Raw genomic sequence first — 27,918 nt, 5'->3', positions numbered from 1 at the left:
TTAGACGTGTTACGCGGATATTTTTTTGTGCCGCAAATTTTCCTATCGTTTCATTCATATTTCGGCAAAGCGGAATGGGACAGATTCGCTCATCACTACTCAGATGTAAAACTTCAGCATCTAAAAGTTTCAAAGTCATGTAGAAGTTAATGATGAGTAAAATTGTTCACCAGGTTTTGCCATAAAAACACCCATAAACTCCAATGTACCGTAAAAAAAAAAAAAAAAAAGACCTTTTAAAAAACACCCATTGACTTTAATGTTTTTCATGAATTTTTGACATTTTGCACATTTTTCAGCACGACAGATTTGCCCCATGTCAGGTAGAAGTCAATAGAAACCGTCCTAGGCAAAATGTAATCTATTGATTAACATTCCAGCTTTTTTAGTTTCTCAACTTTTTTTGAGCTTGTTGATCCATTAAAGATGATAAGAAAAATAAGAATTCAAGGTATTCAAGGTTTTTTTTCCCATGGTATTATTCAATTATATTTTTTATTTGGATTTTTTAAATAAATAAGGTAACATTTGCATTGTTTTCAAATTCTTAGGTTGTTCAAAGTAGAAAAAAATATAGAAATTACACAAATACAAATTTTGATTAAAAAAACCCCCTGATACTCTAGGTGACTACAGGTTTGTGTAGATTTGTAAAAGTTCGACTGCAATAGTCTTATACAGTAATTGTGGGAAATGTTAAATTGCTGCTAAAGGTAAGCCCAGTCCTCTGTATTTTCTAATGCTCTGTACATTGATCCTCTTTCTGTTGATCTGCCCTTTGTCCACTTGACAATTGGCTCTAAAGAGCAAACATGTTCATGGAATATTTATTTTTACTCTTGAGTTAGTTGATTCCTTCATATTTTTGTAGTTTTCCCTACTAACACTATAAAAAGGTTGATCAATGTGACGTGTAAATGAATATGTCACTTGTGGTGAAGTTGTTATAACTACAACCTCATATAATTTATTAGTATAATGGATTGTTTAGGCTTGTTGTCCTAAAGCAAAACAGATAGAATAATGAAGATTAAATGAAAGGGAACACAGCTGAACTACCCGTATGAGCCGCTACTTGCACAAGCTGCATTGACTTAAACCCAATGTGACACATAGAAAGCTTTGCTTATTCCACTACAAATTGAGTTTGAAATGACAGAAGTTAAAAACTTTGCTCAAGGCATTTCAGGCTTTATTGGGGCTTTTCATTCACAGATGATTTGTAATAAAGACTTTCACAGGGGAAGGCAACAGTTTGGATATGCATGCTCTCTATGCAATAAAGACTGAGGGAGAATACAGAACATTGCATAGTAATTTTTCCCTTCTTTCATCTGAATACAAATGAGATGGATTGTGGATTGTTATATTCCAGCAGATCTTGAGCCAGTGACCAGCAGACCCTTATACAGCTGTCCAACATTGTCCACAGATAGTTTCATATCATCCCCACTTGGGTAATTCCCACTTCAGTTTGAAATACAATGACTGAAAATATATGAGTAGAAAACCACAAATAAAACAATATAATACAGGTATAGGACCCATTATCCAGAATGCTCGGGACCAAGGGTATTCCGTATAAGGGGTCTTTCCGTAATTTGGATCTCCATACTTTAAGTCTACTAAAAAATCAATAAAACATTAATTAAACCCAATAGGATGGTTTTGCATCCAATAAGGATTAATTATATCTTAGTTGGGATCAAGTACAAGGTACTGTTTTATTATTACAGAGAAAAGGGAATCATTTAAACATGAAATAAACCCAATAGGACTGTTCTGCCCCCAATAAGGGGTAATTATATCTTAGTTGGGATCAAGTACAGGTACTGTTTTATTATTACAGAGAAAAGGGAATCATTTAACCATGAAATAAACCCAACAGGACTGTTCTGCCCCCAATAAGGGGTAATTATATCTTAGTTGGGATCAAGTACAGGTACTGTTTTATTATTACAGAGAAAAGGGAATCATTTAACCATTAAATAAACCCAATAGGACTGTTCTGCCCCCAATAAGGGGTAATTATATCTTAGTTGGGATCAAGTACAGGTACTGTTTTATTATTACAGAGAAAAGGGAATCACTTAACCATTAAATAAACCCAATAGGGCTGTTCTGCCCCCAATAGGGGGTAATTATATCTTAGTTGGGATCAAGTACAGGTACTGTCTTATTATTAGAGAGAAAAAGGAAATCAGTTTTAAAATTATGAATAATTTGATTATAATGGAGTTTATGGGAGATGGGCTTTTTCGTAATTCGGAAGCTTTCTGGATATCGGGTTTCCGGATAAGGGATCCCATACCTGTATGTGGTTTCTTTCAGTGTGATGCAAAAGTTATGCTTTCCCTGTAACAAAAAAGGCTCAAGCTGCCTGTTTTGCTCATAGCTCACTAAACAGAAGGTATTTAGCTGACAAAAGATGGTGGTTAGTGGGTGGTTATTGCTCTTAAAACCTATGTCAATGTTACATGTTTTATTAATTTGTCTAAAATGCATAATTAACGGCCATATCAAGTACAATCATTCCTCTGTTTTGCTTGTTTATGTAGCTAACTGCATAACTATAGCTAACAAGCTATAGTAAATATGGGTATAGGTTGAGTATAGGTTGAGTGAGGGTCTTTTTGCTCAAGAATAATTGAATTTGTTATTTTGTGTGTGTGTGTATATATATATATATACAGGTCCTTTTCAAAAAATTAGCATATTGTGATAAAGTTCATTATTTTCTGTAATGTACTGATAAACATTAGACTTTCATATATTTTAGATTCATTACACACAACTGAAGTAGTTCAAGCCTTTTCTTGTTTTAATATTGATGATTGTGGCATACAGCTCATGAAAACCCAAAATTCCTATCTCAAAAAATTAGCATATCATGAAAAGGTTCTCTAAACGAGCTATTAACCTAATCATCTGAATCAACTAATTAACTCTAAAAACCTTAAAAAGATTCCTGAGGCTTTTAGAAACTCCCAGCCTGGTTCATTACTCAAAACCGCAATCATGGGTAAGACTGCCGACCTGACTGCTGCCCAGAAGGCCATCATTGACACCCTCAAGCAAGAGGGTAAGACACAGAAAGAAATTTCTGAACAAATAGGCTGTTCCCAGAGTGCTGTATCAAGGCACCTCAGTGGGAAGTCTGTGGGAAGGAAAAAGTGTGGCAGAAAACGCTGCACAACGAGAAGAGGTGACTGGGCCCTGAGGAAGATTGTGGAGAAGGACCGATTCCTGACCTTGGGGGACCTGCGGAAGCAGTGGACTGAGTCTGGAGTAGAAACATCCAGAGCCACCGTGTACAGGCGTGTGCAGGAAATGGGCTACAGGTGCTGCATTCCCCAGGTCAAGCCACTTTTGAACCAGAAACAGCGGCAGAAGCGCCTGACCTGGGCTACAGAGAAGCAGCACTGGACTGTTGCTCAGTGGTCCAAAGTATGTCATTCGGAAATCAAGGTGCCAGAGTCTGGAGGAAGACTGGGGAGAGGGAAATGCCAAAATGCCTGAAGTCCAGTGTCAAGTACCCACAGTCAGTGATGGTCTGGGGTGCCATGTCAGCTGCTGGTGTTGGTCCACTGTGTTTTATCAAGGGCAGGGTCAATGCAGCTAGCTATCAGGAGATTTTGGAGCACTTCATGCTTCCATCTGCTGAAAAGCTTTATGGAGATGAAGATTTCATTTTTCAGCACAACCTGGCACCTGCTCACAGTGCCAAAACCACTGGTAAATGGTTTACTGACCATGGTATTACTGTGCTCAATTGGCCTGCCAACTCTCCTGACCTGAACCCCATAGAGAATCTGTTGGATATTGTGAAGAGAAAGTTGAGAGACACAAGACCCAACACTCTGGATGAGCTTAAGGCCGCTATTGAAGCATCCTGGGCCTCCATAACACCTGAGCAGTGCCACAGGCTGATTGCCTCCATGCCACGCCACATTGAAGCAGTCATTTCTGCAAAAGGATTCCCGACCAAGTATTGAGTGCATAACTGAACATAATTATTTGAAGGTTGACTTTTTTTGTATTAAAAACACTTTTCTTTTATTGGTCGGATGAAATATGCTAATTTTTTGAGATAGGAATTTTGGGTTTTCATGAGCTGTATGCCACAATCATCAATATTAAAACAAGAAAAGGCTTGAACTACTTCAGTTGTGTGTAATGAATCTAAAATATATGAAAGTCTAATGTTTATCAGTACATTACAGAAAATAATGAACTTTATCACAATATGCTAATTTTTTGAAAAGGACCTGTATATATATATATATATATATATATACACACACACACACACACATACAATAAACCAATGTGTCTGTAGCACTCCACCTTGTCTCTTCACTGGGTGCAAACTGTTGCCAGGGGGAAACCACATACAAAACAAAAGTCACCGGTGCTCCCATCTATATCTATATTGAAAAGATCAAAAGCAGCATACAAAATACATGTGATGTTTCAGCACTCACATCCCTTTCTCAAACATGATATATACTCCCAAATCGATTAACACTTCCTATACCCATAAGTCCCTTTATTCCAGCTTACAGCACCACCTACCAGTTTCATCCTAAAGGTACAGGACCAAATTGTGTATCAATGTTCAAATACAACTCAACTCACAAGTAAAAAAACATAATGAAAAAAAAAATAACACAATTTTAATTTACAAGTATTACACAAAGCCATATAGATCGAAATCACAATTCATCCCCTGGGGCTCTAATGTTTCCAGAATATGAATCCAAAATGCCGCACATTTTTTTCAACTATAATTCTCTGTTGTACCTTTCCAAGCCAGATTTTTTGCTTAGCTTCCATCCAACATACTTACACTAAACATGTACATGATTTACAGTCTGCTCCATATGACTTTTTGCAGCTGTGATTGCCCTACCAGTGGCATGCCCCACTATTGCCATATCAGTGGTATTCACCATAAAATATATTAAATATAGATTTTAATGACAAATAGCACTATGAATAACTTACCATACCATACCATAAGGATCATTACCCAGATCCCTTCAGCTAAAGGATTTACAATGACAACATTGAAACCAATCACACACGTGCTGTTTTATGAATCAATATGTGCTAGCAACTTATCAGCATAGCGATCATTTGTAGGATATAGAGTGATTCTGAATTTATGCTGAAAGAAATATTAATCTCTAAATTTGAATTAAAGCTGGTGAAATATGGTAACTATTCCATAGATAACCCTTAAAGGAACAGGATGACTAGGTACAGTACAATAAACAGAATGTAAGGAATTCTATACCCCCCAAACAATGTAGGTCTCTATAAAAAATATATTGCAAAAACAGCTCATATGTAAAACTCTGCTTCATCTAAATAAACCATTTTCATAAAAAACATTTTTAGTAGTACATTTATGAGACCTGTTATCCAGAAAGCTCGGGAGCTGGGGTTTTTCAAATAATCTCCTACGTATGGGTCGGTCTTACAAGGGTTACAGCTAATTAAAACCATTATAAATTTACAGAATTATTCTATTATATTTCTTACTCAGGCTTTCTTTAATTAGTGTAAGTAAGTGAATATATTAAAATGTAATTGAGTCTACACTTTGTCAGCTGTAATCTTCTCTTTAGCAATCATTAGGCTACATTATTTAAAGGATAGAGTAATTTGTTCCACTAATACCATCAAGACTGATTTGTTATTCTTGCTTTTTTTTTTTCCTACCGATGGAAAAAAGTGGGACTTTGGGATTGCGTCTATGTTACGCTGTCATATACAGTTCTACTGTTTAATAATGTATACATAGCAAAATCATTCGACTAGTCAAGCTCGCTACAGTTAGCTTCAACAAATTAACTCTGCACACTGAAAGACTTTTACCTGGGTTTGGCATGGATAAAAAGAAGAAATGAGTTGTGCAATAAAGTAGCTATATTTAGGGTGGAAAAAAACCCGTTCCCCGCAGGGCACTGTACCAAGCCAAAGATCTCCCTCCCACCTCCCCCAACAAGCTGACCGTAACTTTAATTTAGGTGTGCTTGGCGGAGGGGTCGGACAGGGTGGCAGGGGGCCTATGGGAGAAGGGTTGAAAGGCTATGGTGGGGGCCATTGGGTGGTGCAGGGGCCTTCGATGCACCCCTGCATCCCCCAGTCCGACCCTGGTTATATTTAATATGTTTGAAGCAAATTCAGGTATTGGACTCCTTATCCGGAAATCCATTATCCAGAAAGTTCCAAATTACGGAAAGGCCATCTACCATAGGCTCCAATTAAATCAAATAATTCACATTTTTAAAAATTGTTTCCTTTTTCTCTGTAATAATAAAACAGTACCTTGTACTTGATCCCAACTAAGATATAATTACCCCTTATTGGCGCAGAACAATCCTATTGGGTTTATTTCATGTTTAAATGATTCCTTTTTCTCTGTAATAATAAAACAGTACCTTGTACTTGATCCCAGCTAAGATATAATTACCCCTTATTGGGGGCAGAACAATCCTATTGGGTTTATTTCATGTTTAAATGATTCCTTTTTCTCTGTAATAATAAAACAGTACCTGTACTTGATCCCAACTAAGATATAATTACCCCTTATTGGGGGCAGAACAGCCCTATTGGGTTTATTTCATGGTTAAATGATTCCCTTTTCTCTGTAATAATAAAACAGTACCTTGTACTTGATCCCAACTAAGATATAATTACCCCTTATTGGCGCAGAACAATCCTATTGGGTTTATTTCATGGTAAAATGATTCCCTTTTCTCTGTAATAATAAAACAGTACCTGTACTTGATCCCAACTAAGATATAATTACCCCTTATTGGGGGCAGAACAATCCTATTGGGTTTATTTCATGGTAAAATGATTCCCTTTTCTCTGTAATAATAAAACAGTACCTGTACTTGATCCCAACTAAGATATAATTACCCCTTATTGGGGCAGAACAATCCTATTGGGTTTATTTAATGGTTAAATGATTCCCTTTTCTCTGTAATAATAAAACAGTACCTGTACTTGATCCCAACTAAGATATAATTAATCCTTATCGGAGGCAGAACAGCCCTATTGGGTATAAGGAGCAAAGGTGGACATCAACCACTTCTGCATATATTGAAGATGTCAGTCTTATAGCCTGAAGCTGTTTGTAAACATGTTCTTTGATCTTACTGATGTATATAAGAGCTGTGGGCAACACAAGTTTCACCATTAACTATTTCTATAATCTTTTTGTATTTTTTGAACCAAACATCAAAAAAATGTGCTCAAAAAGTGCAAAGTGGGCACAAAGAAACCGCTGCTTTTTTAATTGTATGAATGAATGATTGCTTTTTTATTTGCCCCTCTCCTCATGTCAACTTTGAAAAATGAGGGCATGAACTGAGAGCTGACACATGGAGAAATGGTAATGGACAAAGAAACAGGAATAGATGAAGGAAAGTAAATAGAATGTGGGATTATCTAACAATTGTGTCTAGGCTGCAGGTTTTTTGCACTGACCTTTTACCTTTCAATAATTTCAAGCCAGCTTGCAACTAATCAACACAACTTAACCTATGGCAACAATATTATCCACAACAGTCTAAATATTAATCCCTATAATAGGTAGAACAGAAAAAAAAATTGTGTGGGTTACTAAATATGGGCATGTTTGTTCATAAGTCCTGTGCCAAAAACAGACCAACAGTCCTATAAAATTAATTGACATTTTTTCTTGCTTATCTAAGGTCAATGGCAGTCCTCCTGAGCCAAATAAAAGTTGCCATTCTAATGCTTTCTATTATTGGGTCAGCATAAATACTTGGAGCTCCATATAGTAAGCAGTTGTGCCTACTCATACAGCAGCCTTAGGCCATCAGTTTGTTATCATTACTCAGGTGTCATCAATTTTACCCAAGTAGGTTGGTTGACTGGGTGATGCATGGGCTGCTGGTATAAGATAAGTTGCACTGGACAGCATACAATTCACCTGCAGGTGATTTTCTGTTTTTGTTTTTGAACACCATGCTGACGCTACAAAGAGAAGCACCTTTTGTACAGGGTTTCCTTAAGGTGGCCATACATTATTAGATGCTCTCATTTGGTGAGGTCGCAGATCTTTTCCCGATATGGACGATATCAGCTTAATCTGATCATTTGGAACTAGGGCCATATTATAGATATATATATATATATATATATACTGTATATATATATATATATATATATATATACTGTATAAATGGGTATAGGAGCTATCAGACTATAAACCACATCAATAAGCCGATGTGATCCCTTATCTAATGGGAAAATCAAACCTGCTATTCAGAATGCTCGGGACCTGGGGTTTGCTGGATAAGGGGTCTTTCTGCAATTTGGATAACCATACCTTAAGTCTGCTAGAAAATCAAAAAAGAAATTATTTTCTGAATTATTTGATTAAAAGGGTTTCCAAATAACGAACCCCATACCTGTATATTAATAAAATAACACTTACATACAGAAGCATATTAATAAGAAACACAATTTCAAGGGCATGTAAATTTAAAAGGAGCTAGGTATGTGAGATTACTGGCTAGGAATAATGAAAGTCAGTCTGTACAAAATTAATTGTATAAGATTTGAGGTATACAGAACAATATGAGGTTCATGAGTCAGAAGCTTGTCATGAATCACTTATATAAAATCATTATAGAGCGTGAGTATAGAGCAATGTTACACATTTCTAATACAGTATTGTGAACAGATCTGTCCAAATCTCGAAAGTTTTATTGTGGCATTTATGGCCACTTTACAAATGATTTCTCGTTGTTTTATAGGTAGTTTTTCTTAGTCAAAGCTTCAAATTGATGCAAGTCAAGCTGCACATCAGCTCAGAACTAGTTTTGCCACATCTTATATATTTTTCTTTTACCTTGCATTTATTTATCAATTAATTCTTAATCTGATTGATTATGGGTATTGCAAACTATCACACAATGGAGAGGATATTTGTCTGTTGCCAGGGCATGGAAAGTACTGGCAGCAGCCACCCCTATACATTGTGATTGAAAAGCCAAGGTACTGTAGTTATAATTAAGATAGTATAATTTTTCTTTACTTCTTGTTTTGCACCAAAGTGGTTAGCGAAGGGTGTCTGGGACTGTGGGGAGGTGCTTGGAGCAGAGGGCACCCTGGATTCGCTACTGGCACTAAAGGGAGGGCTAGTATTTAAGTGGAAGTAGCCTTAACATCACGGGCACCTGGAGCGCTGTGCTCATCCATGGCAGCCTGTCTGGTCTACTATAATGGCGACCGATCACATCCCACAACCCCCTACCCTTTGCATTTCTCCTGGCGAATTCTTCCGGTGTGTGCTTTGTACAGTGTTACTTGGTGACTTTTCTTTTACAATATTATATTTGTTACATAGATGTTCAAGGAGCTTATTTGCGCATTTCGAATTGCATTATCTGTACTGCTATTTGAGGTGTTTTGTCTCAGCTGCTGGTAGGTAATTGAGTTTGGTCCTTGCCATTTGGGTCTTGTTAATAGGCTTTCTCTTTACATGCCCACCGCGCCTGTTGTGGCTAGTATCTGGGGTAACTGATGATTTCATACAACATGGCAAGGACAAGTATCTACTTTGATTAAACATGGTTCAATAAAGCTGTGGCCAACCTCTACCTATTAAAGGGGAAAAGTCTGAGTGTATTCATTTAAGTAGGTAACTAGATTTGTTGCAATGGGAATTGTTTTATGTCACACACATGTGACTGCCCACCCACAGTCCATTTTGTATGCACAGTACTCAGTACATTGTTTACAGTGAACACAATCTTATATAGTGATCATGCAGTAAGTAGAGATGTAGCGAACTGTTCGCCGGCGAACTAATTCGCGTGAACATCGGGTGTTCGCGTTCGCGAAAATTCGTGGACTTTTGCCGATGTTCGCCACTTTGGGTTCGCCGCGTTTTTTCGCCTTGGTTTTTCCGCCGCGTTTTATCGCCTATGCATATACATAGGAATAGCTTGCGTTTTTTTTTTGGCGTTATTTTTTGGCGGGTTTTTTTTTGGCGTTTTTTTTTGGTGTTATTTTTTGGCGTTTTTTTTTTTGCGTTTTTTTTGGTGTTTTTTTTTTACAAAGTATTTTTCAGAGAAATTTTTGCTTGATCCCCCTCCTGCATGCCACTGCCCAGGTCGTGGCACCCTTTAAACAACTTTAAAAATCAGTTTTCTGGCCAGAAATCTATGGGGTTCGCAAAGTTCGCGAATATTCGCGAGTTTTGGCGAAAGTCCGCGAACGGGTTCGCGAACATTTTCGGCGATGTTCGCTACATCTCTAGCAGTAAGTTCTATCACATAGTAAGTTGGCTTGTAATACCCTGTGCTGAGTCCATAATAGAAGTAACCAAACCTATTATAGCTCATATTGCACATTAATTGAAGCAATCTGTGCCATTTTTAACTACCTTTGATTATTTCATTTCAATAAAAGGATGTATAATGTACACAGGCAGAAGTGATGCTGTCAGTGTCAATCTAGTCATTTATGGGTAGTGATCTGATGAAAATGCAATGAGCAATAGTGTGTTGAAGTAGGTTTGCAATCAATAATTCAATGGGTTTGACTGAAAAATTTCTGACTTAAAAATATTAAAAATGTTATACGTGACAGATTGTATGGTCTTTCAAATATATTAAATGCAACCCTTTTTACTAGTGCTTTATACTTTGATTTGCCTCGCTGAAAAGATCATTTTATGTAATTTAATCTTAGGTAATATGAGAAAGTACCTTTGTAATGTACATTCATTTTTTTACATTATATTATAAAATGTCTGATAATAATGGCAGACTAATACATTTTAAAATAAAATGTGAATGTTTTCAAAAGGGGACCAACCCATTGGCATCATATAACCACATGTTCTATTTCCCTGTACTACAGTTTTCTACTTTTATGTACTTTACAAGTATAGGCAGAAAATGACACAGTAATAGACACATGTTAAATATTATTTTTAATTTTTTCGTCCTGAGTTACAAACTACCCTCAAACCGACCTGCCCATGCCCTAAAAATAATTTCATCAACAATTATGAGCAGTTACAATAAAAGGTGATGCTGGGCTGATACATGGGGACAAATTATCAAAGATCATGAAAAAAATCCTATTAGCTGTTTTTGATAGAGGGCTAAGGGGCGCAAGAACATGCCCTTAGTGTTCACAAATTAAAAAACTAGTGCTTAGTGCAGAGAATAGTTTCCGGAGTTATAGCCAGCACTGTCCTTACATCCTGCCATACAGTAGGCCAAGCAGCAAGTATATGGCCCTGTTATGGCCTATGCCTCCTGGTGCTCTTTAGTTTGTGCATCTGGATGATGTGCAAGTTAGAGGTCCATCTTCCATTCTTAGATAGAGTGTTGCTTAATGTAGACAATGCTCTACTTAGGAGGGGCTAGATGCAGTTCCCTGTGCCCCCAAATGCAGTGGAGAGTAGTGATGGGTGAAATAATTCACCAGACATGGATTAGCAGTGAATTTCTGTGTTGCGCCATTGGTGGATTTTATCATGAAACGGGTGTCAAAATTTGCCGCCGTAAAATTTGCTGCTCATCAAAGAATCGTAGCCCTCGTAAAAAAAAATGGTACGCGTAACAAAAATGTTGATGGCCAATGGCGCAATGGTTTTTTGACGTGTGTCAAAAAATTGTTGCGTGTGTCACAAAAAAATGCAGCGCACAACATTTTCAAGATTTCAAAAATCTTTGCAAGATTCGCTAATTTTTCGTCTAAACAGGACAGATTCGCTCATCACTAGTGGAGAGGCCTGCTGCATGGCAAGAGGAGAACACAATGTGCAAAGTGCAATAACAGGCCATTGCATTCATTTTTTGCACTTTGCACACCACATTCTAAAATTTAAATTACCCCTAAAGTGTATTGTTTTTAACCTGTGCATATATTAAATGTATTCAACCAAGGTTACCAGATAGTTTGATAAAATCATGGACAATTATAGTTGTTGCAAATTTCTGGTCCTTATTGATTGCAGGCTAACCAATTTCAATATAATAGTTTATATGTATGTATGTATGTATAACTTTATTTATAAAGCGCCACAAGGGTACGCAGCGCTGTACAGTCTTACAGAATACAAAATTACACACAGGGAGGACAAGTGATATAATAAATAAATACAATAAATACATATATGTATATATATATAAGTGCCATGTGGTATGAGACTCAGTAGGAAGGAGGTCCCTGCCCCGTAGAGCTTACAATCTGAGTATATATAATTATATATAATTAGTAAACAACAAATTGTTACTTTGTTTAATTAGTTAAACAAATGTTGAAAATATGCTGTTGTCACTGGTAAAAAAATGGTAATTTAAATTGAATTTTCCATTCTAGCATTTGGCCACAACGAATGTCCTGACCCTGGGGTGCCAATAAATGCTCGTCGCTTTGGTGACAATTTTCAGCTGGGAAGTTCAGTTTCTGTTGTCTGTGAAGATGGATTTATCAAAACTCAAGGCACTGAAACAATCACTTGCATTCTCAAAGATGGCAAAGTCATGTGGAGTGGACCAATTCCAAGATGCGAAGGTTTGTCATTTTTATTGGTTTCTCATATTTTTGAAATGGTCAATTTTTCTCAGGTTAAGCAAGGTGTTGGTGTTGATTCTGTGTTGGTGAAATCAAAGTGTATACTGCTTTTGCAAATGAAGACATTGCAAGTGAGACTTCTAAGGTACTTTGCTCTAGGAAAATTCATGGGTAAGGGTCAAAATAAAATATGCAATCATAAAAAATGCAATATTTATGGACCTTTACACTGAGTCACCGACAGCATTTGGATGTTCCATTGCATATGTAACCAATCAGCATACATTGGGCATAACAGCTGCATAGTTTATTGTATTGCATTTATATTCCATGCCTTGCTTTTCCTTTCCATTAGGTATAAATCTATAATGAACAATAAACCTATAAATATCTAGATATCTTTTATTTCACCTACTTTTTAAGAAATGAAAATGTATATGGTACCATACTTGCTGACTGACTAATCACTGAGTTTGTTACATTACAAAATGATTTATTTGGAATCCTATGACAAATAGTTTAATTGGCAGACAACAATTGTATGAAAGTTATGTCCTGTGAATACATTGTAGGACACCCAAGGATATAATCAGATAAGCAATACATGCAACAATATGATTTTGAGTGTCTTTTTACACAGAGATTAGTTAAAAAAAAAACTTTTAGATGCCTAATTAGCTCCAATGGTGATACTGATTTAGCCAGCATTTTATGGCTGCAACCTACTGTATGTGCTTAAAAGCCTGTTTATCAACTGAGCAGTTGATAACAGGCGTTGTGCTTTGATATCAGTAATAACTTCCTGGGGACTCAGTTGAACACCTACTGATTTCCACCTCAAGTTTCCTTTCATAACAGAAACAAACTGACAACAAAATATTTTTCTCACACACATGCATTAGAGTTTAAATAACTTCTGTATATAGAAGGTAAAGCAAAAATGAAATACATAATTTACGTTAATATGCTTGCATTTTGTTATTAAAGAAGATATTTCACAAATGGGTCTATGAGTATCCATTGTGACATGCTGACTGCCTGTAAATTTTAGGGGAATTAGCTATGGTAGGCAGACAAGCAGAGGATCAGGAGCATAAGGGACACCACATATCACGTTTTTCTCTCAAAAACATAAGTTTATTTGGGCAAATTCCTCCCAACATAAACATAACAGTTCATAAACAGTTCATCAAACATGGTTATGATTTGTCCCTTCTTCAGGGCTCTCACCTTCCAGGGTAACGTTCATACTCTGGAACCTTTTCCCGAGGCTTCACACCATCCTTAATGGCTTTCACACATCCACAGTGACTCTTACACTCGTGAACACTTGGGCTACTCACTCAGCCCTGCTGTCTCTTCCCTCCTGGGACACCAGCTTCTGGCACACTTGGCATCTCAGTAAGCCTTGTCGTTCTGGCACTAAAACATGTGGTCACAGTTCCATCTGCTCCTTGCAGTGGCAGGCAGCACCCACATCCTCTCTGGGAGTTCCTCACACAGTCAGGTAGCACCCACAGCCTCCCTGGGAGTTCCTCACACAGTCAGCAGTCAACAACATTAAGTCTGTTTATTAGTGAGTGAGGGAACATATAAAGTGGCCCATACCATTTCTAATCCTGTTTAAATAAATAGTACAAAATATACATATTGGTTAAATGGGATGCACATGGGGAATACAGTTTACATCTAAGTTTTCATTTAAGAAAAGGTACAGAAGCAAACCATAGATTGTATGTATTCTTTTTTATATAGGTGACATTATTTCTTGGTGTATAACACTGGGAGGGGTTAGAATTTCCTGGCCCAACTTTGGGGTAACTATTGTTGCTCATACTGTTGACAGAGAAGAAAATTCTTTGTATGCAGATTTACTCACAGCAGCATCTTGCCCTAAGTGGGTGGCTTATGTTTTCAACATGTGAGTTTTTCACCATGTCCTTTGAGGTCAGAACTACAATGCAGCAACCTGAGAGCCTTTTTTAATTCTCTAAGCTTATTTTTGTGCACTATGACCATGCAATAGACTATATTAACTACAGTAATTTCTTTTTTCTTCACCACAATTGGTCTCTGGTAACTGAATTTCCACAACACCATTCTCCATATCTATCCCTGTGAATTTTTACCTTGATTTATATGTTTTAGGACAGCCTTATAATTTCCATTGAATGCAACATAAAGTGATCTGTGACATTTCTTGGAATTTATTCCAATGGTTGTAGGTAGGAATAAAATATTACATTTTACAACAGACGTTATTACAAAATTGTCAGAGGAAACTTACAGTTCTTTAAAATAATCTTTAAAGCTAATTACTATAAAATTACTGTATTGTTATAGATAATTAACTTATTATATGCAGCTAAATTAATTCAGTCATTTGAAAGCTTTTTAAAATGTATTGATTTAAGACATTTGTTTCTTCTTAATATTATTTATTTACTGTAATATTTTCTTTGAAAATTATTGTATTGGTTTACCCTTTGTTTTAGACTCAGCTTTCAGGGATAGATACTTTTGCATGATTCTGTTGTGAGGAGGATGAATGGCAGAATGGCAGGTGTTTTGCTTTCGTAATTAAAATATCTTGTTATAAAGTTTATTCAACCGAAGTTTCCTCGCGAGGCAACTTTGGACGACTTTGATAAAGCAAAGTGCCTTATATGTTTTTCCAGCTATTTAAACTATTGCCAATGGAAAAGCATTTGGAGGAGATTAGTTGTCTGTGGTAATGTCGATTTATTGTGGGCGACTAATCTCCTCATCTGCCATCACCCTAAAGCGGATTATAAAATCTAAAGGAGACCTGGCTACTGTTTCATTGTCAGACCAAGAGAACAAAAAGGAGAGAAAAATACTGCTTTCATCTGCAATTACATTTACAAATAGCTTTTCAACTAATGGATTTTTTTAAATAAATGTATATTAGAAATTTGCTCAGAAAAAAATTGGGGTGGGGAACTGTACAAAGTAGATAAAATAAATAGTTAGTTAAACCCTAACATAGGGGCAGATTTATCAAATCACGAGTTTGAAACTCGAATGGGATAAATTCGGATTGGATACGAAAATTTCTGAAGATTGCAAATACCACGAAAATGCTTACGAAAAAAATGTATTAGTCATGATAATATCCTATTGGCGATCTGAAAGACACAAAATTTTCTTACCGAACGATTGGAAACAGCGGAAAAACCTTTCCAATTTTTTGGAGCAAGCGTACGAAAAAGTTGTGTGGGCATACGAAAAATTCGCACAGGAGTTAGAATGAACGCTCCGAGCGTTCATGCATTTGTAAATGTGCCCCATAGAGTATAAAAATGTAAAAGGCAGCTAGGATAGGCTGTTCCATATCCTCTTCTTTGAATGAAGGGGAGTGGTTATGCTTTTAACGAGGGGTGGGGTAATTATGTGCTTAAAAGTGTGTTTTGGAACCTATGGGGACACAACTGCCTATGACTAAGTACCGGTTGGGTATGAAATGCGTAAGGTGGCATTTTGTGGGGTCTGTATGCTTTTAATATGGATATTTGAATAAAAATGAGATTTTTTTGTAAACTGAAATTTGATATTCATGTCCTCTATTTCCTAAGTTCCTTAGGCACAAAAACACCCCAAAAGGAGTTTTTCAAAATAATAGTATAGAGAATGTGTATAACAGAAAGATAATATAGGAACAGCAAGTTAGAATTCGGTAACTTTTTGACATTTGATTGTACTCTGCTTGTATTTCATATATAAAAGAGAAACCTATATAACCTCAGTGATTGAGCATCCTCTCTTATCCTGATTTCAGAATATATGTCATATGCCCTGTAAAAGTAGCACAATGACAGAACATCTTTGGACTCCATTAAATCATTTTATTCCGCCCTAAACTTCTCCAAGGTGCCATATTTTTTGCAGGATGGAAACAGAATACTGATATCCATTTTAGCCAACTTAAATATCAGTATTTCATTTAACTTTTGCAGAAGAAAGTGATTGCTAACCTTGATCACTGGAATGGAAAATGAAAGGCAATTTCTGATGTAGTAAGGTGCTCGGGATGCTTAAAATGTATAATATCACAATTGCTTTTTCAGCAAAAAGTTGGGTCCTCAGATGCAAAATAAATTAGAGGTGTTTTGTTTGGTAGAAAGAAATGTAAATCTTATTGTAAATATAAACAATATAGTAAGTTATAGAAGGATGTGGTCATGATGGGACGAGTTTTGTTTTGACAAAAAAACTCTCATCCCATTGTATTGTGAATCAGACATGTGGTTCAGTGGGGTATTTCATTAAAATAATAATAAATACGGCTTCTATATTTTATTTTGATTGTTAAATGTCTTGTCATATATAATACAGAATATTACACCTATTAACATTCTATCCATCTATCAATTCTTGTGCATTTCCTGTCCACTGCATCTTCATAGAAGCATCATTAAAGTTGGCATAACCTGTTTATTTTTCCCTCCAGCTCCCTGTGGTGGTCACTTTTCATCTCCCAGTGGAGTAATCCTTTCACCTGGATGGCCTGGATACTATAAAGACTCACTGAATTGTGAATGGGTGATTGAAGCTGAACCAGGACGCTCTATCAAAATTTCATTTGAAAGGTCTTGGCTTCTTTAAGAATTTTTTCAAATTTTTCTAGAAGCAGGCACCTATATTGCTTATTGTATGTATGTATATCTTTATTTATAAAGCGCTACGTATGTACGCAGCGCTGTACAGTAGAATAGAGTAATACAAACAGGGGGTTATTAACATAATAATAGATAAATACACAGTATAACAATAAATACAAATAAATATAAGGTACAGTTGCAATAACTTAAGAGTCAAAGAGACAAGAAGATGGAGGTCCCTGCCCTGAAGAGCTTACAATCTATATGGGAGGGTAACTTACAGACACAAATAGGCAAATATAAGTGCTGTAGGTCACAGTGGGTGACACTACAATATAAGTGCCAGTTCCCAGATCAGGTGCTGGGTGAGTGCTCCAAAAGGCAGTCTTTTAGTTTAGTTTAAGACTGGGGGCAGCAAGGCAGAAAGGTTTAAGGTGGGAAACAGCAGTAGTAGTAGGGGGCGCAACCAAACAATTGCTCTGCGAGGAACGGAGGAGTCGGGAATAGGAAGCCACGATAAAGCCTTTAGCAGGGGAAGGGCCTGAACTCTCCTGGATGAGAGGAGGAGAATTCTGGCAGCAGTATTTAATTAAGACTGTAGAGGGGAGAGATGGGAGTTAGGGAGGCCGGTTAGTAGTCTAAGCAGTAGTTGCTTATTAAAATTATACTAGTTTCATAGGATTACTTTATGAGGTAAAAGAGGACTGGTTATGGGGTTGTTCAAGGATGATATCCTACTTTTACAGAACAATTACTCTTTACAGTAATACTCAGTTGTATTTAATATTTGGGAAACAATTATGGTACAGGTATGGGATCCCTTATCCGGAAACCCATTATCCAGAAAGTTCCAAATCAAATAATTGATTTTTAAAAATGATTCCCTTTTTCTCTGTATTAATAAAACAGTACCTTGTCCTTGATCCCAACTAAGATATAATTACCCCTTATTGGGGGCAGAACAGCCCTATTGGGTTTATTTAATGGTTAAATGATTCCCTTTTCTCTGTAATAATAAAACAGTACCTGTACTTGATCCCAACTAAGATATAATTACCCCTTATTGGGGGCAGAACAGCCCTATTGGGTTTATTTAATGGTTAAATGATTCCCTTTTCTCTGTAATAATAAAACAGTACCTTTTACTTGATCCCAACTAAGATATAATTACCCCTTATTGGGGCAGAACAGCCCTATTGGGTTTATTTAATGGTTAAAGGATTCCCTTTTCTCTGTAATAATAAAACAGTACCTGTACTTGATCCCAACTAAGATATAATTACCCCTTATTGGGGGCGGAACAGCCCTATTGGGTTTATTTAATGGTTAAAGGATTCCCTTTTCTCTGTAATAATAAAACAGTACCTGTACTTGATCCCAACTAAGATATAATTACCCCTTATTGGGGCAGAACAGCCCTATTGGGTTTATTTAATGGTTAAAGGATTCCCTTTTCTCTGTAATAATAAAACAGTACCTGTACTTGATCCCAACTAAGATATAATTACCCCTTATTGGGGGCAGAACAGCCCTATTGGGTTTATTTAATGGTTAAATGATTCCCTTTTCTCTGTAATAATAAAACAGTACCTGTACTTGATCCCAACTAAGATATAATTACCCCTTATTGGGGGCAGAACAGCCCTATTGGGTTTATTTCATGGTTAAATGATTCCCTTTTCTCTGTAATAATAAAACAGTACCTTGTCCTTGATCCCAACTAAGATATAATTAATCCTTATTGAAGGCAAAACAATCCTTTTGGGTTTAATTAAAGCTTAAATGATTTCTTAGTAGACTTAAGGTATAGAGATCCAAGTTACAGAAAGATCCCTTATCCAGAAAACCCCAGGTCCCGAGCATTCTGGATAACAGGTCCCATACCTGTACAAAAAAACATATAATTGTAATAGTCATATTTTGACCTTTTAAAATAATATTTTAGGGGAGTACCAGTAGAGATAGTAGTATGGCGGTGACTGGGCCTAGGTCTTCCAATAAACATCCATCTTTGTATCATAAAATGCAGGGTATGGTTTTGAAGGGGAAAGACTCAGGATTTTTCACAATCTGCTAGAGATAGGTGGAGGACTGAAGAGTGCTAAACATTGTTTGTTCAAATTTTTCTCCATGTCCCTGAAAGGTCTTGCAGAACCATTGCAATATGTTTTATTAAATACAGTAGTTTAATACATTTCTTGCAGAACCATTGCAATATGTTCTATTAAATAGTTTTATACATTTCAGATTCATTTTATTTCTGCAGATTTCAAACAGAACTTAATTATGATGTATTGGAAGTGCACGATGGGCCGAATTTGTTGTCGCCGCTTCTGGGATCTTACAATGGCACGCAAGTTCCTCAGTTCCTCTTTAGTAGCGTGAATTACATTTATCTTCTCTTCACTACAGACAACAGTCGATCCAATAATGGTTTTAAGATACATTATGAGAGTAAGTCATTCCTTTTCATATGTTAGTTTTTTTTTTACTAGCGTAATCATTTTTTTTTATTTAGTACAAAGTATTGTGACTTGTCTGTATTTGAGTTTTAATACTGTGTCATACATTAGATTATCTAAAATCTAAAGGGTAATAAACATTATATTCTAACAATGGTGGTTCTGGAATTTGCAGCAAAAATATGGTCATTGTTGATCAATAAAATATGGTGATCCTTAACCAAAAACACCCCAGGTCTAAGTATTCTGGATAATAGATCTTATACCTTTACTCTATAGTTATGGTTTAATAGGCCATAAATGTGGAATGAACGAAATTATAGAAAAAAAACCAGTGCACATTCACAATACACACAACGTATAATGGGCCAGATTCATTTCAGTGAGAAAAAGGTTTATCGTGTGATAAAGATTGGATGAGATTCAATTTGTGATGCAATTCTGAAGAACATCTCAAAGTTTATCAAATAAAAAAAACCCTATTGAAGTCTATGGGAAAAAGGTGAAGATGAATTTGGAGAAAAGTTTTGGAGAAAACCCATGAGTTTTGACGTGATAAACCATGAGATATGGCCCAGTGTTGTTATGTACTGTATGTCTTCTTGTTCAATATATGTTCAAATATACATTAACTTCTACATTAGGTCAAGATCTTTTTGGCATTCTACAGCACAACTCATTACCTTCACTTATTACAGTGTGCATAATTTATAGTATCTCAGTTGATTATTTCTCTTCTGTATACCACTGCAGAACTGGTTCTTAATTATTAATAGATAATAACAAAGCAATGCTCATCTTAACCTGCATTATCATTCTTACTGCCATAGATGTATTTAGTTATGTTGAAAACTCAAAAATAAACAGAAATGAAAAGACTTTACCTTTCAGCTGTACAGTAGTGATGGGCGAATTTTTTTGCTAGGCATGGATTCGCAGCGAATTCCCACATTTTGCCATTGGCGGATTTTTTTCACAAAATGGTAGACAAAATTGGTAGCAGAAAAATTTGCTGCACAAAGTGGGCAAAAAATGTCACATGCATCAAAAATGATGCGTGCACCAATTTTTCTTTGACGTTGCGCTCATTTTTGGCATTTTGCGACTTTTACACCCTTTCGCAAATCTTTTGAGAGAAATGGGACAGCGAAACTAAATAGATTTGCTTATCAAGTCCTGAATATTTTTACAGTACAATTTTAACTTTTAGTAGCATATTTCACTGGGTCATTAACATATAACCCTACCTCCCCTTGTTTTGTTTTGTTAATTGTATTTGGCTGCTATTGTGTTGTTTGCTCTTCTGCATTCTGTGTGCTCTCTGATGCCTTTCTCTTTTTTTTTTGTCATTTTTCTTCTTCTCCCTTTTATTAAATTTAGCACTATTTGTCCCTCTTCTCCTTGAGACAATGATACTGTATGGCTCCACACATTCTCTGGCCTGTGAATATTTCAGTATATCTATGCCTCCCCTTCTGTGTTAATGTTTATCTGCCTCTTTGTACGTCATAGCTATAAGTAGCTAGTGGCTTATCCTGCAGCATATTGTATAGTGATATATTTATGAATTATTTAGGATTCCTTATTCTCATCTGCATGGGAAGTCTTTCATATGACACTGAAGTCTGTATATTTTAATATAGTGTGTAATTCTATTGGTGTGTGACACAACCTTGACAAATTTAACTGTTTGCCAAAACCAAGGCTTTGTTTTAGTTATATAAATTTCAACAATCCAAAAATGAGGTATTCTGTAATATGTATTCAACTGCATTTTTCTGTGTTATAGGTGTGACAGTTGACACACATTCATGTCTAGATCCTGGAATTCCAGTACATGGTCATCGTTATGGCTATGACTTTTCCATTGGGTCCACGGTATCATTTGGCTGTCAGCCTGGATATACGCTGAGCCATGAAGAGCCTTTGTTGTGTGAAAAAAGTCATTGGTGGAGCCATCCATTGCCGAATTGTGATGGTAAGACTTTCTCATTAAAGTGTTTTCTGCTTATAGGGCTAAATGTATTATGCAGTCTTTAAAGTTAAGCTGCTCTTACTGTAAGATACTTACATGTATGTTTGTGTATATAGTGGATAATGCACCCCTACTGTAATTTATACAGATATTAGAAGTCACCAAGTCAGATAACTCCGAGGTGACTTCCATCATCTTTATAAATGTATAAAGATTATGTATAAGAAAACATTTATTCCAAATGTTTAATCTGGCGATGTTTAGAATAAGAGAATGTTTCTGATTCAACGCTGCGGTACTTTTATGTTTCATTCTCTGAATTATTATAGATATGTTGAGTAGTGATTTTTTTCGGCAGGCATGGATTAGCAGCGAATTTCTGCATTTCGCTATTGGTGAATTGTTTAACAAAACGTCCACGTAAATTCGCAGTGGAAAAATTGGTCCAGCTTCAAAAAGAAGTTGTGGCAAATTGGGCACAGGTGTAACAAATTGGTCGTGGCGCATCAAATTTGGGCGCATCAAAATGGGCGTGGTCGCGGCAAAAAAAGACGTGCAACACACACAAAAAATGACGTGGGCAAAAAAAAGTTGCGTGACAAACGCGTCACTGTCAGTGGCAGAGATTGTAGATTTACAAAATAGAACTTAGCGACCTGCTGGAACACTTTACGTTAAGGACAGTTTTATCTTTGATATCAAAAGATTGGTTGGTGGATTGTGCATATGTCCCAGTGTCTTGAAGGACACAGAAGGGGAAAATATTGACAGTATTCCATGGCTTTTTTTTCATTGAAAAACAAATAAAAGTAAATCAGAACATTATGACGAAAACAGTCTGAAAACATCCTCAAGTTGATGATAATATGATTCTGCAACCCATTTAGTGTTCCATGCCCATATCCTAACTTATTTTAATAGTTTAGGTCACTACTGCTTCCTTCTATAATCATAGAGAATGTAACGCAGAGTACAAATTAAATGATATTGGAATTCTGGGAAAATGCTGCATTATGGGTAATAAAGATGGTGATTTGCATCACAAATTGCACACTGCACTTGCAATCATGAATAATAGTATAATTTTTTTTTTATTTGTATTCATCCATTAATAATACTGCACTGGCATATCTGCTTTCCATTATAAAATAGAAGCGTAGGACCAGTATTTGTCTGGTAAGCAGATTTCAATATTTGTAATACTTTACAACAAGAAGAGTTTCAGATGATGGTGGGGTGTTGGCCAATTTGTTTGAAAGAAGAAAATCTTTTCTGCAGGAAGGAAAGAACTCACAGCAGGGTTTTCTTTCATTAAAAGTCCCATACTGGCATTCTGTGCTTTTCACTTTATTTAAACTACCACTTAAATTGCTGCTGCACTTTCGGATATTTGATGTCACAATTTGTGTACTTGTAAACATCAAATCCAGTTTCTCAGTTTAAAGAAAGGTAAGCAAAAAATAAATATTTTATAAAAATATAGAAGGTTATTAAAAGTCATGGAATTTCCATGGGGACTCTTTGGACAACAGAAACTAATGATGTTTAAATATCCTTTACATTTCATTAGTTTCTTTTGTCTACAATTGTCAACAGTTTTTTTTTTAATTAAAAAATTAATTTAAAGACACTGTGGGGCACATTAACTAAAATTTTTTTTTATGGCCTTGAAAGTCATATAAACTCGAAATAGTATAAATTCGAATTAAACTTGATCATTGCTGTATTTATAAAATGTCACAATAATGCTTGAATCATTCATACAAAAATTTTGAGTTTACATTTGGAAATCCTGAATCTTCAGGAATGGCTCCAGCAGCCATTTTAGGAGCATTGGCATCCATTCTTGGAAAACAATAATGTGTTTAAGTTTCACTTGAAACTGGGTGAAACTGAAAACAATGAGGAGATTAAGTTCCCCTTGAAGCTGGGTGAAACTGAAAACAATGAGGGGATTAAGTTCCCCTTGAAGCTGGGTGAAACTGAAAACAATGAGGAGATTAAGTTCCCCTTGAAGCTGGGTGAAACTGAAAACAATGAGGGGATTAAGTTCCCCTTGAAACTGAGTGAAACTGAAAACAATGAGGAGATTAAGTTCCCCTTGAAGCTGGGTGAAACTGAAAACAATGAGGAGATTAAGTTCCCCTTGAAACTGAGTGAAACTGAAAACAAAGAGGAGATTAAGTTCCCCTTGAATCTGGGTGAAACTGAAAACAATGAGGAGATTAAGTTCCCCTTGAAGCTGGGTGAAACTGAAAACAATGAGGGGATTAAGTTCCCCTTGAAGCTGGGTGAAACTGAAAACAATGAGGGGATTAAGTTCCCCTTGAAGCTGGGTGAAACTAAAAACAATGAGGGGATTAAGTTCCCCTTGAAGCTGGGTGAAACTAAAAACAATGAGGGGATTAAGTTCCCCTTGAAGCTGGGTGAAACTGAAAACAATGAGGGGATTAAGTTCCCCTTGAAGCTGGGTGAAACTGAAAACAATGAAGAGATTAAGTTCCCCTTGAAGCTGGGTGAAACTGAAAACAATGAGGGGATTAAGTTCCCCTAGAAGCTGGGTGAAACTGAAAACAATAAGGGGATTAAGTTCCCCTAGAAGCTGGGTGAAACTGAAAACAATAAGGGGATTAAGTTCCCCTTGAAGCTGGGTGAAACTGAAAACAATGAAGAGATTAAGTTCCCCTTGAAGCTGGGTGAAACTGAAAACAATGAGGGGATTAAGTTCCCCTTGAAGCTGGGTGAAACTGAAAACAATGAAGAGATTAAGTTCCCCTTGAAGCTGGGTGAAACTGAAAACAATAAGGGGATTAAGTTCCCCTTGAAGCTGGGTGAAACTGAAAACAATGAGGGGATTAAGTTCCCCTTGAAGCTGGGTGAAACTGAAAACAATGAAGAGATTAAGTTCCCCTTGAAGCTGGGTGAAACTGAAAACAATGAGGGGATTAACTTCTCATTGAAAGTTCAAGGATAGGCTGTCCTTTTCTACGCCTCCATAGGACTCAATGGTACTCTACAGATCAAACCTGCCAAATTTCTTTTTTGGCAAAAAAAAAAAGTTAACTAAACATTAATAAATCACAAATTAGGGGAGTTATTTTTGAAAAAATTTTAAATTTTTCTTGGAATAATAATGAAAAAATCGAGTTCAGGTGAAAAATCCATTTATCTCATAATTGCTTAGTAAATGTGCCCCTTTGTGTACTTTTTACTTTGACACTCCTAATAGGTACAAAAGCTTTTCTCCTAATTAAATTCCAGTTTTCTTACCATAGACTTCAATAGAGTTTGTCATGTGAATTGAATTGCATCTTAAATTGAATCTTGTCCATATGTTTTTACCTGATAAACATGTCCAATTTATTATACTTATAAATGAGTGAAATGGCTAGTAAATATGAAAAATACGCCTGTATCATCAAGGAGATTTTCAACCCCCATATGTTGAAGAGTACAGAACTGGATCCCTATAAAAACTAACTTGTTTTTGGAAATAAAGGTGTGGCCAGTAGAGATGTAGCGAACTGTTCGCCGGCGAACTAATTCGCGCGAACATCGGGTGTTCGCGTAAATTCGCGGACTTTTGGCGATGTTCGCCACTTTGGGTTGGCGCGGTTTTTTTTTGGCGCCGCGTTTTTTTGCCTTGGTTTTTCCGCCGCGTTTTTTCGCTTAGTTTTATCGCCTATGCATATATATAGGAATAGCTTGCGTTTTTTTTTTTGGCGTTATTTTTTTGCGTTTTTTTTTTTTTTTGCGTTTTTTTTTTGGCGCTTTTTTTGGCGCTTTTTTTTGGCGTTTTTTTTACAAGTATTTTTCTGAGAAGTTTTTGCCCTTGATCCCCCTCCTGCATGCCACTGTCCAGGTCGTGGCACCCTTTAAACAACTTTAAAATCATTTTTCTGGCCAGAAATGGCTTTTCTAGGTTTTAAAGTTCGCCTTCCCATTGAAGTCTATGGGGTTCGCAAAGTTCGCGAATATTCGCGAGTTTTGGCGAAAGTCCGCGAACGGGTTCGCGAACATTTTTGCGCGGGTTCGCTACATCCCTAGTGGCCAGTGCAAATTACTTTTTTTTAAAATTTTTTAAATAAATACTTTACACAAATCCCTACACTAAGAGGTATAATAAGCGTTGTCATGCAACATAATAAGCATTTCATACGTACAGTAAGCATTTTCATAAAGCAAAATATTGAATTTTTGTTATGATGATCATCATTATTATGTTAATGTTTTCCCCAGCTTTATGTGGTGGGGATGTCAGAGGTCCCAGTGGAACCATCCTGTCTCCTGGATATCCTGAGATTTATCCAAATTCCTTAAATTGTACATGGACAATTGAAGTAACTCATGGAAAAGGTAAAACTGAATTCAAATTATCTGAACTATTCTAAACGAATCTAACAGCAATCTGTGAAGCATTTATTTTTTTGCATAATATTGGATCAAAATACATTATTAGATTTCAAAGTTTTGGGTTATTTTTATAGATAACTAAATCATGCTTTGTAGACGAATGTGTTTTTGATTTCCTGCCCCCCCCCCCCCCCAAGTTATTGGCCCAATGGGTTTTAGAACTCAGAGAAAGCTGTAATAAGAATATTCTATATATATATTCTATTATAGCCTTTAGATGGCTCTTCAGGGTAACTTTAACCTAGATCCAAAATCATAAGTTTTTAGGGGAACTATCCTTAAAAGGAAAATGTTATAGCTCCCCATTAATAGCGCCAGTGTCAAAACCCAACGAAAAACATTAAAACCACAAACCAAAGAAAGATCTTCCCATTGTAAAAGGGACATCTGCCATTGACTATTACATGAACTCAACAGGTTTTAGATGGTGTACTTTTGCTCTCGGACTTGTTACATAATAAATCGAGAAAAAAAAAATCACATTTTTTTCCCATGACAAAATTGCATTTTTGTGAAAAAAAGCCATCAATCGTAAAAAAGAAAAAGGATGTAAGAAAATGTATTTCCCAGAATGCCTCTGTTTATCACACTTGATAAAGGGCTCTGCCTAAATTATGTTGTGCACAATTACTGCTAAAATAAATTCACCTTGCAATTCTGAAATTACTTTGTGCTGTCTGATTACAATTCCTTTTCTCTATACTGTATGTGCACTGGTGCTACACCAACACCTCAGTCAGCTGCCTTTTATTCTTTTATAACCTTAGGGCAGAGACTTGGGGGCACATTTACTAATCCACGAACGTCCGAAAAGCGTCCGAATGCGTTTTTTTCGTAATGATCGGTATTTTGCAACTTTTTCGAGTGCTCGATACGAAAAAGTTGCGACAATTTCGCGAAAGTCGTAATGGCTATGAAAAGGTTGCGACAATTCACGAAATTTGTAATGGCTATGAAAAAGTCGCGACAATTCACAAAATTTGTAATGGCTATGAAAAAGTCGCACCAATTCGCGCAAGTCGTAACGACTACGAAAAAGTCGGAAAAAATACGAAAAAGTCGCAAAATGTTCGTTTTCCAATCCGAATTTTTCCCATTTGGATTCGTGGATTAGTAAATCAGCCCTTTGGATATCAAGCATTAGTAAATGTCCCCCTTAATATCTGCATGTAAATGACAATGAATCAATTTGTATAATGAGCTAATATATACAAACAAGAGAGGAGAAGTAAAACCAATAGAATGCTAATACAAAATTTTAGATTCAAGGTAAGGCTATTGAGCTTGGGACCTTGGCTACGGGCAATGATACCAAACATTAATATAATTTACTAATTTGCTTGGAAAGACCTCAAGTTGCCAGTTAAGTAACCTGTTTTGTTGAGCATAAAAGTTTTTCTCCTCTGATCCCAAAGTGGGTGTGTTACTGTAGGCTATTTGAATATATTTGAAAAGCAAATAAAAATAAAACTGAAATAAGAGAATTTTGAAAATAAATAAATAAGTGTTACATATGCTATTTTAAAAAAGCAAATATTTCTTAATTAGATACATAAAGGCACAAAAATAGGTGCAGAATTATGCACATCATTATACCTAGTGATATAGGATTTGTGCTTACTCTGCCATTGGTAAGGGAGTCCTGTACATTACTCTGCCATTGGTAAGGGAGTCCTGTACATTACTCTGCCATTGGTAAGGGAGTCCTGTACATTAGTCTGCCATTGGTAAGGGAGTCCTGTACATTAGTCTGCCATTGGTCAGGGAGTTCTGTACATTACTCTGCTATTGGTCAGGGAGTCCTGTCCATTACTCTGCCATTGGTAAGGGAGTCCTGTCCATTACTCTGCCATTTGTAAGGGAG

At 36.3% G+C, this 27,918-nt stretch overlaps 1 protein-coding gene across 1 annotated transcript in view; it reads left to right on the top strand.

The window, feature by feature from the left end:
* Positions 1 to 27,918, top strand: part of csmd3 (CUB and Sushi multiple domains 3) — a 657,789-nt gene that overhangs the window by 355,087 nt on the left and 274,784 nt on the right. The window contains exons 16-20 of the mRNA XM_018094906.2: positions 12,388 to 12,582; positions 17,054 to 17,192; positions 19,471 to 19,658; positions 21,456 to 21,644; positions 25,881 to 25,997. Coding sequence (XP_017950395.2) covers positions 12,388 to 12,582; positions 17,054 to 17,192; positions 19,471 to 19,658; positions 21,456 to 21,644; positions 25,881 to 25,997 — 828 coding nt within the window. The remainder of the gene's footprint in view (positions 1 to 12,387; positions 12,583 to 17,053; positions 17,193 to 19,470; positions 19,659 to 21,455; positions 21,645 to 25,880; positions 25,998 to 27,918) is intronic.

Source organism: Xenopus tropicalis, chromosome 6, assembly GCF_000004195.4.
Source record: "Xenopus tropicalis strain Nigerian chromosome 6, UCB_Xtro_10.0, whole genome shotgun sequence".
NCBI classification, from domain to species: domain Eukaryota; kingdom Metazoa; phylum Chordata; class Amphibia; order Anura; family Pipidae; genus Xenopus; species Xenopus tropicalis.
Note: the sequence above shows the minus strand (reverse complement) of the source record. Positions and strands in the feature narration are given on the sequence as shown.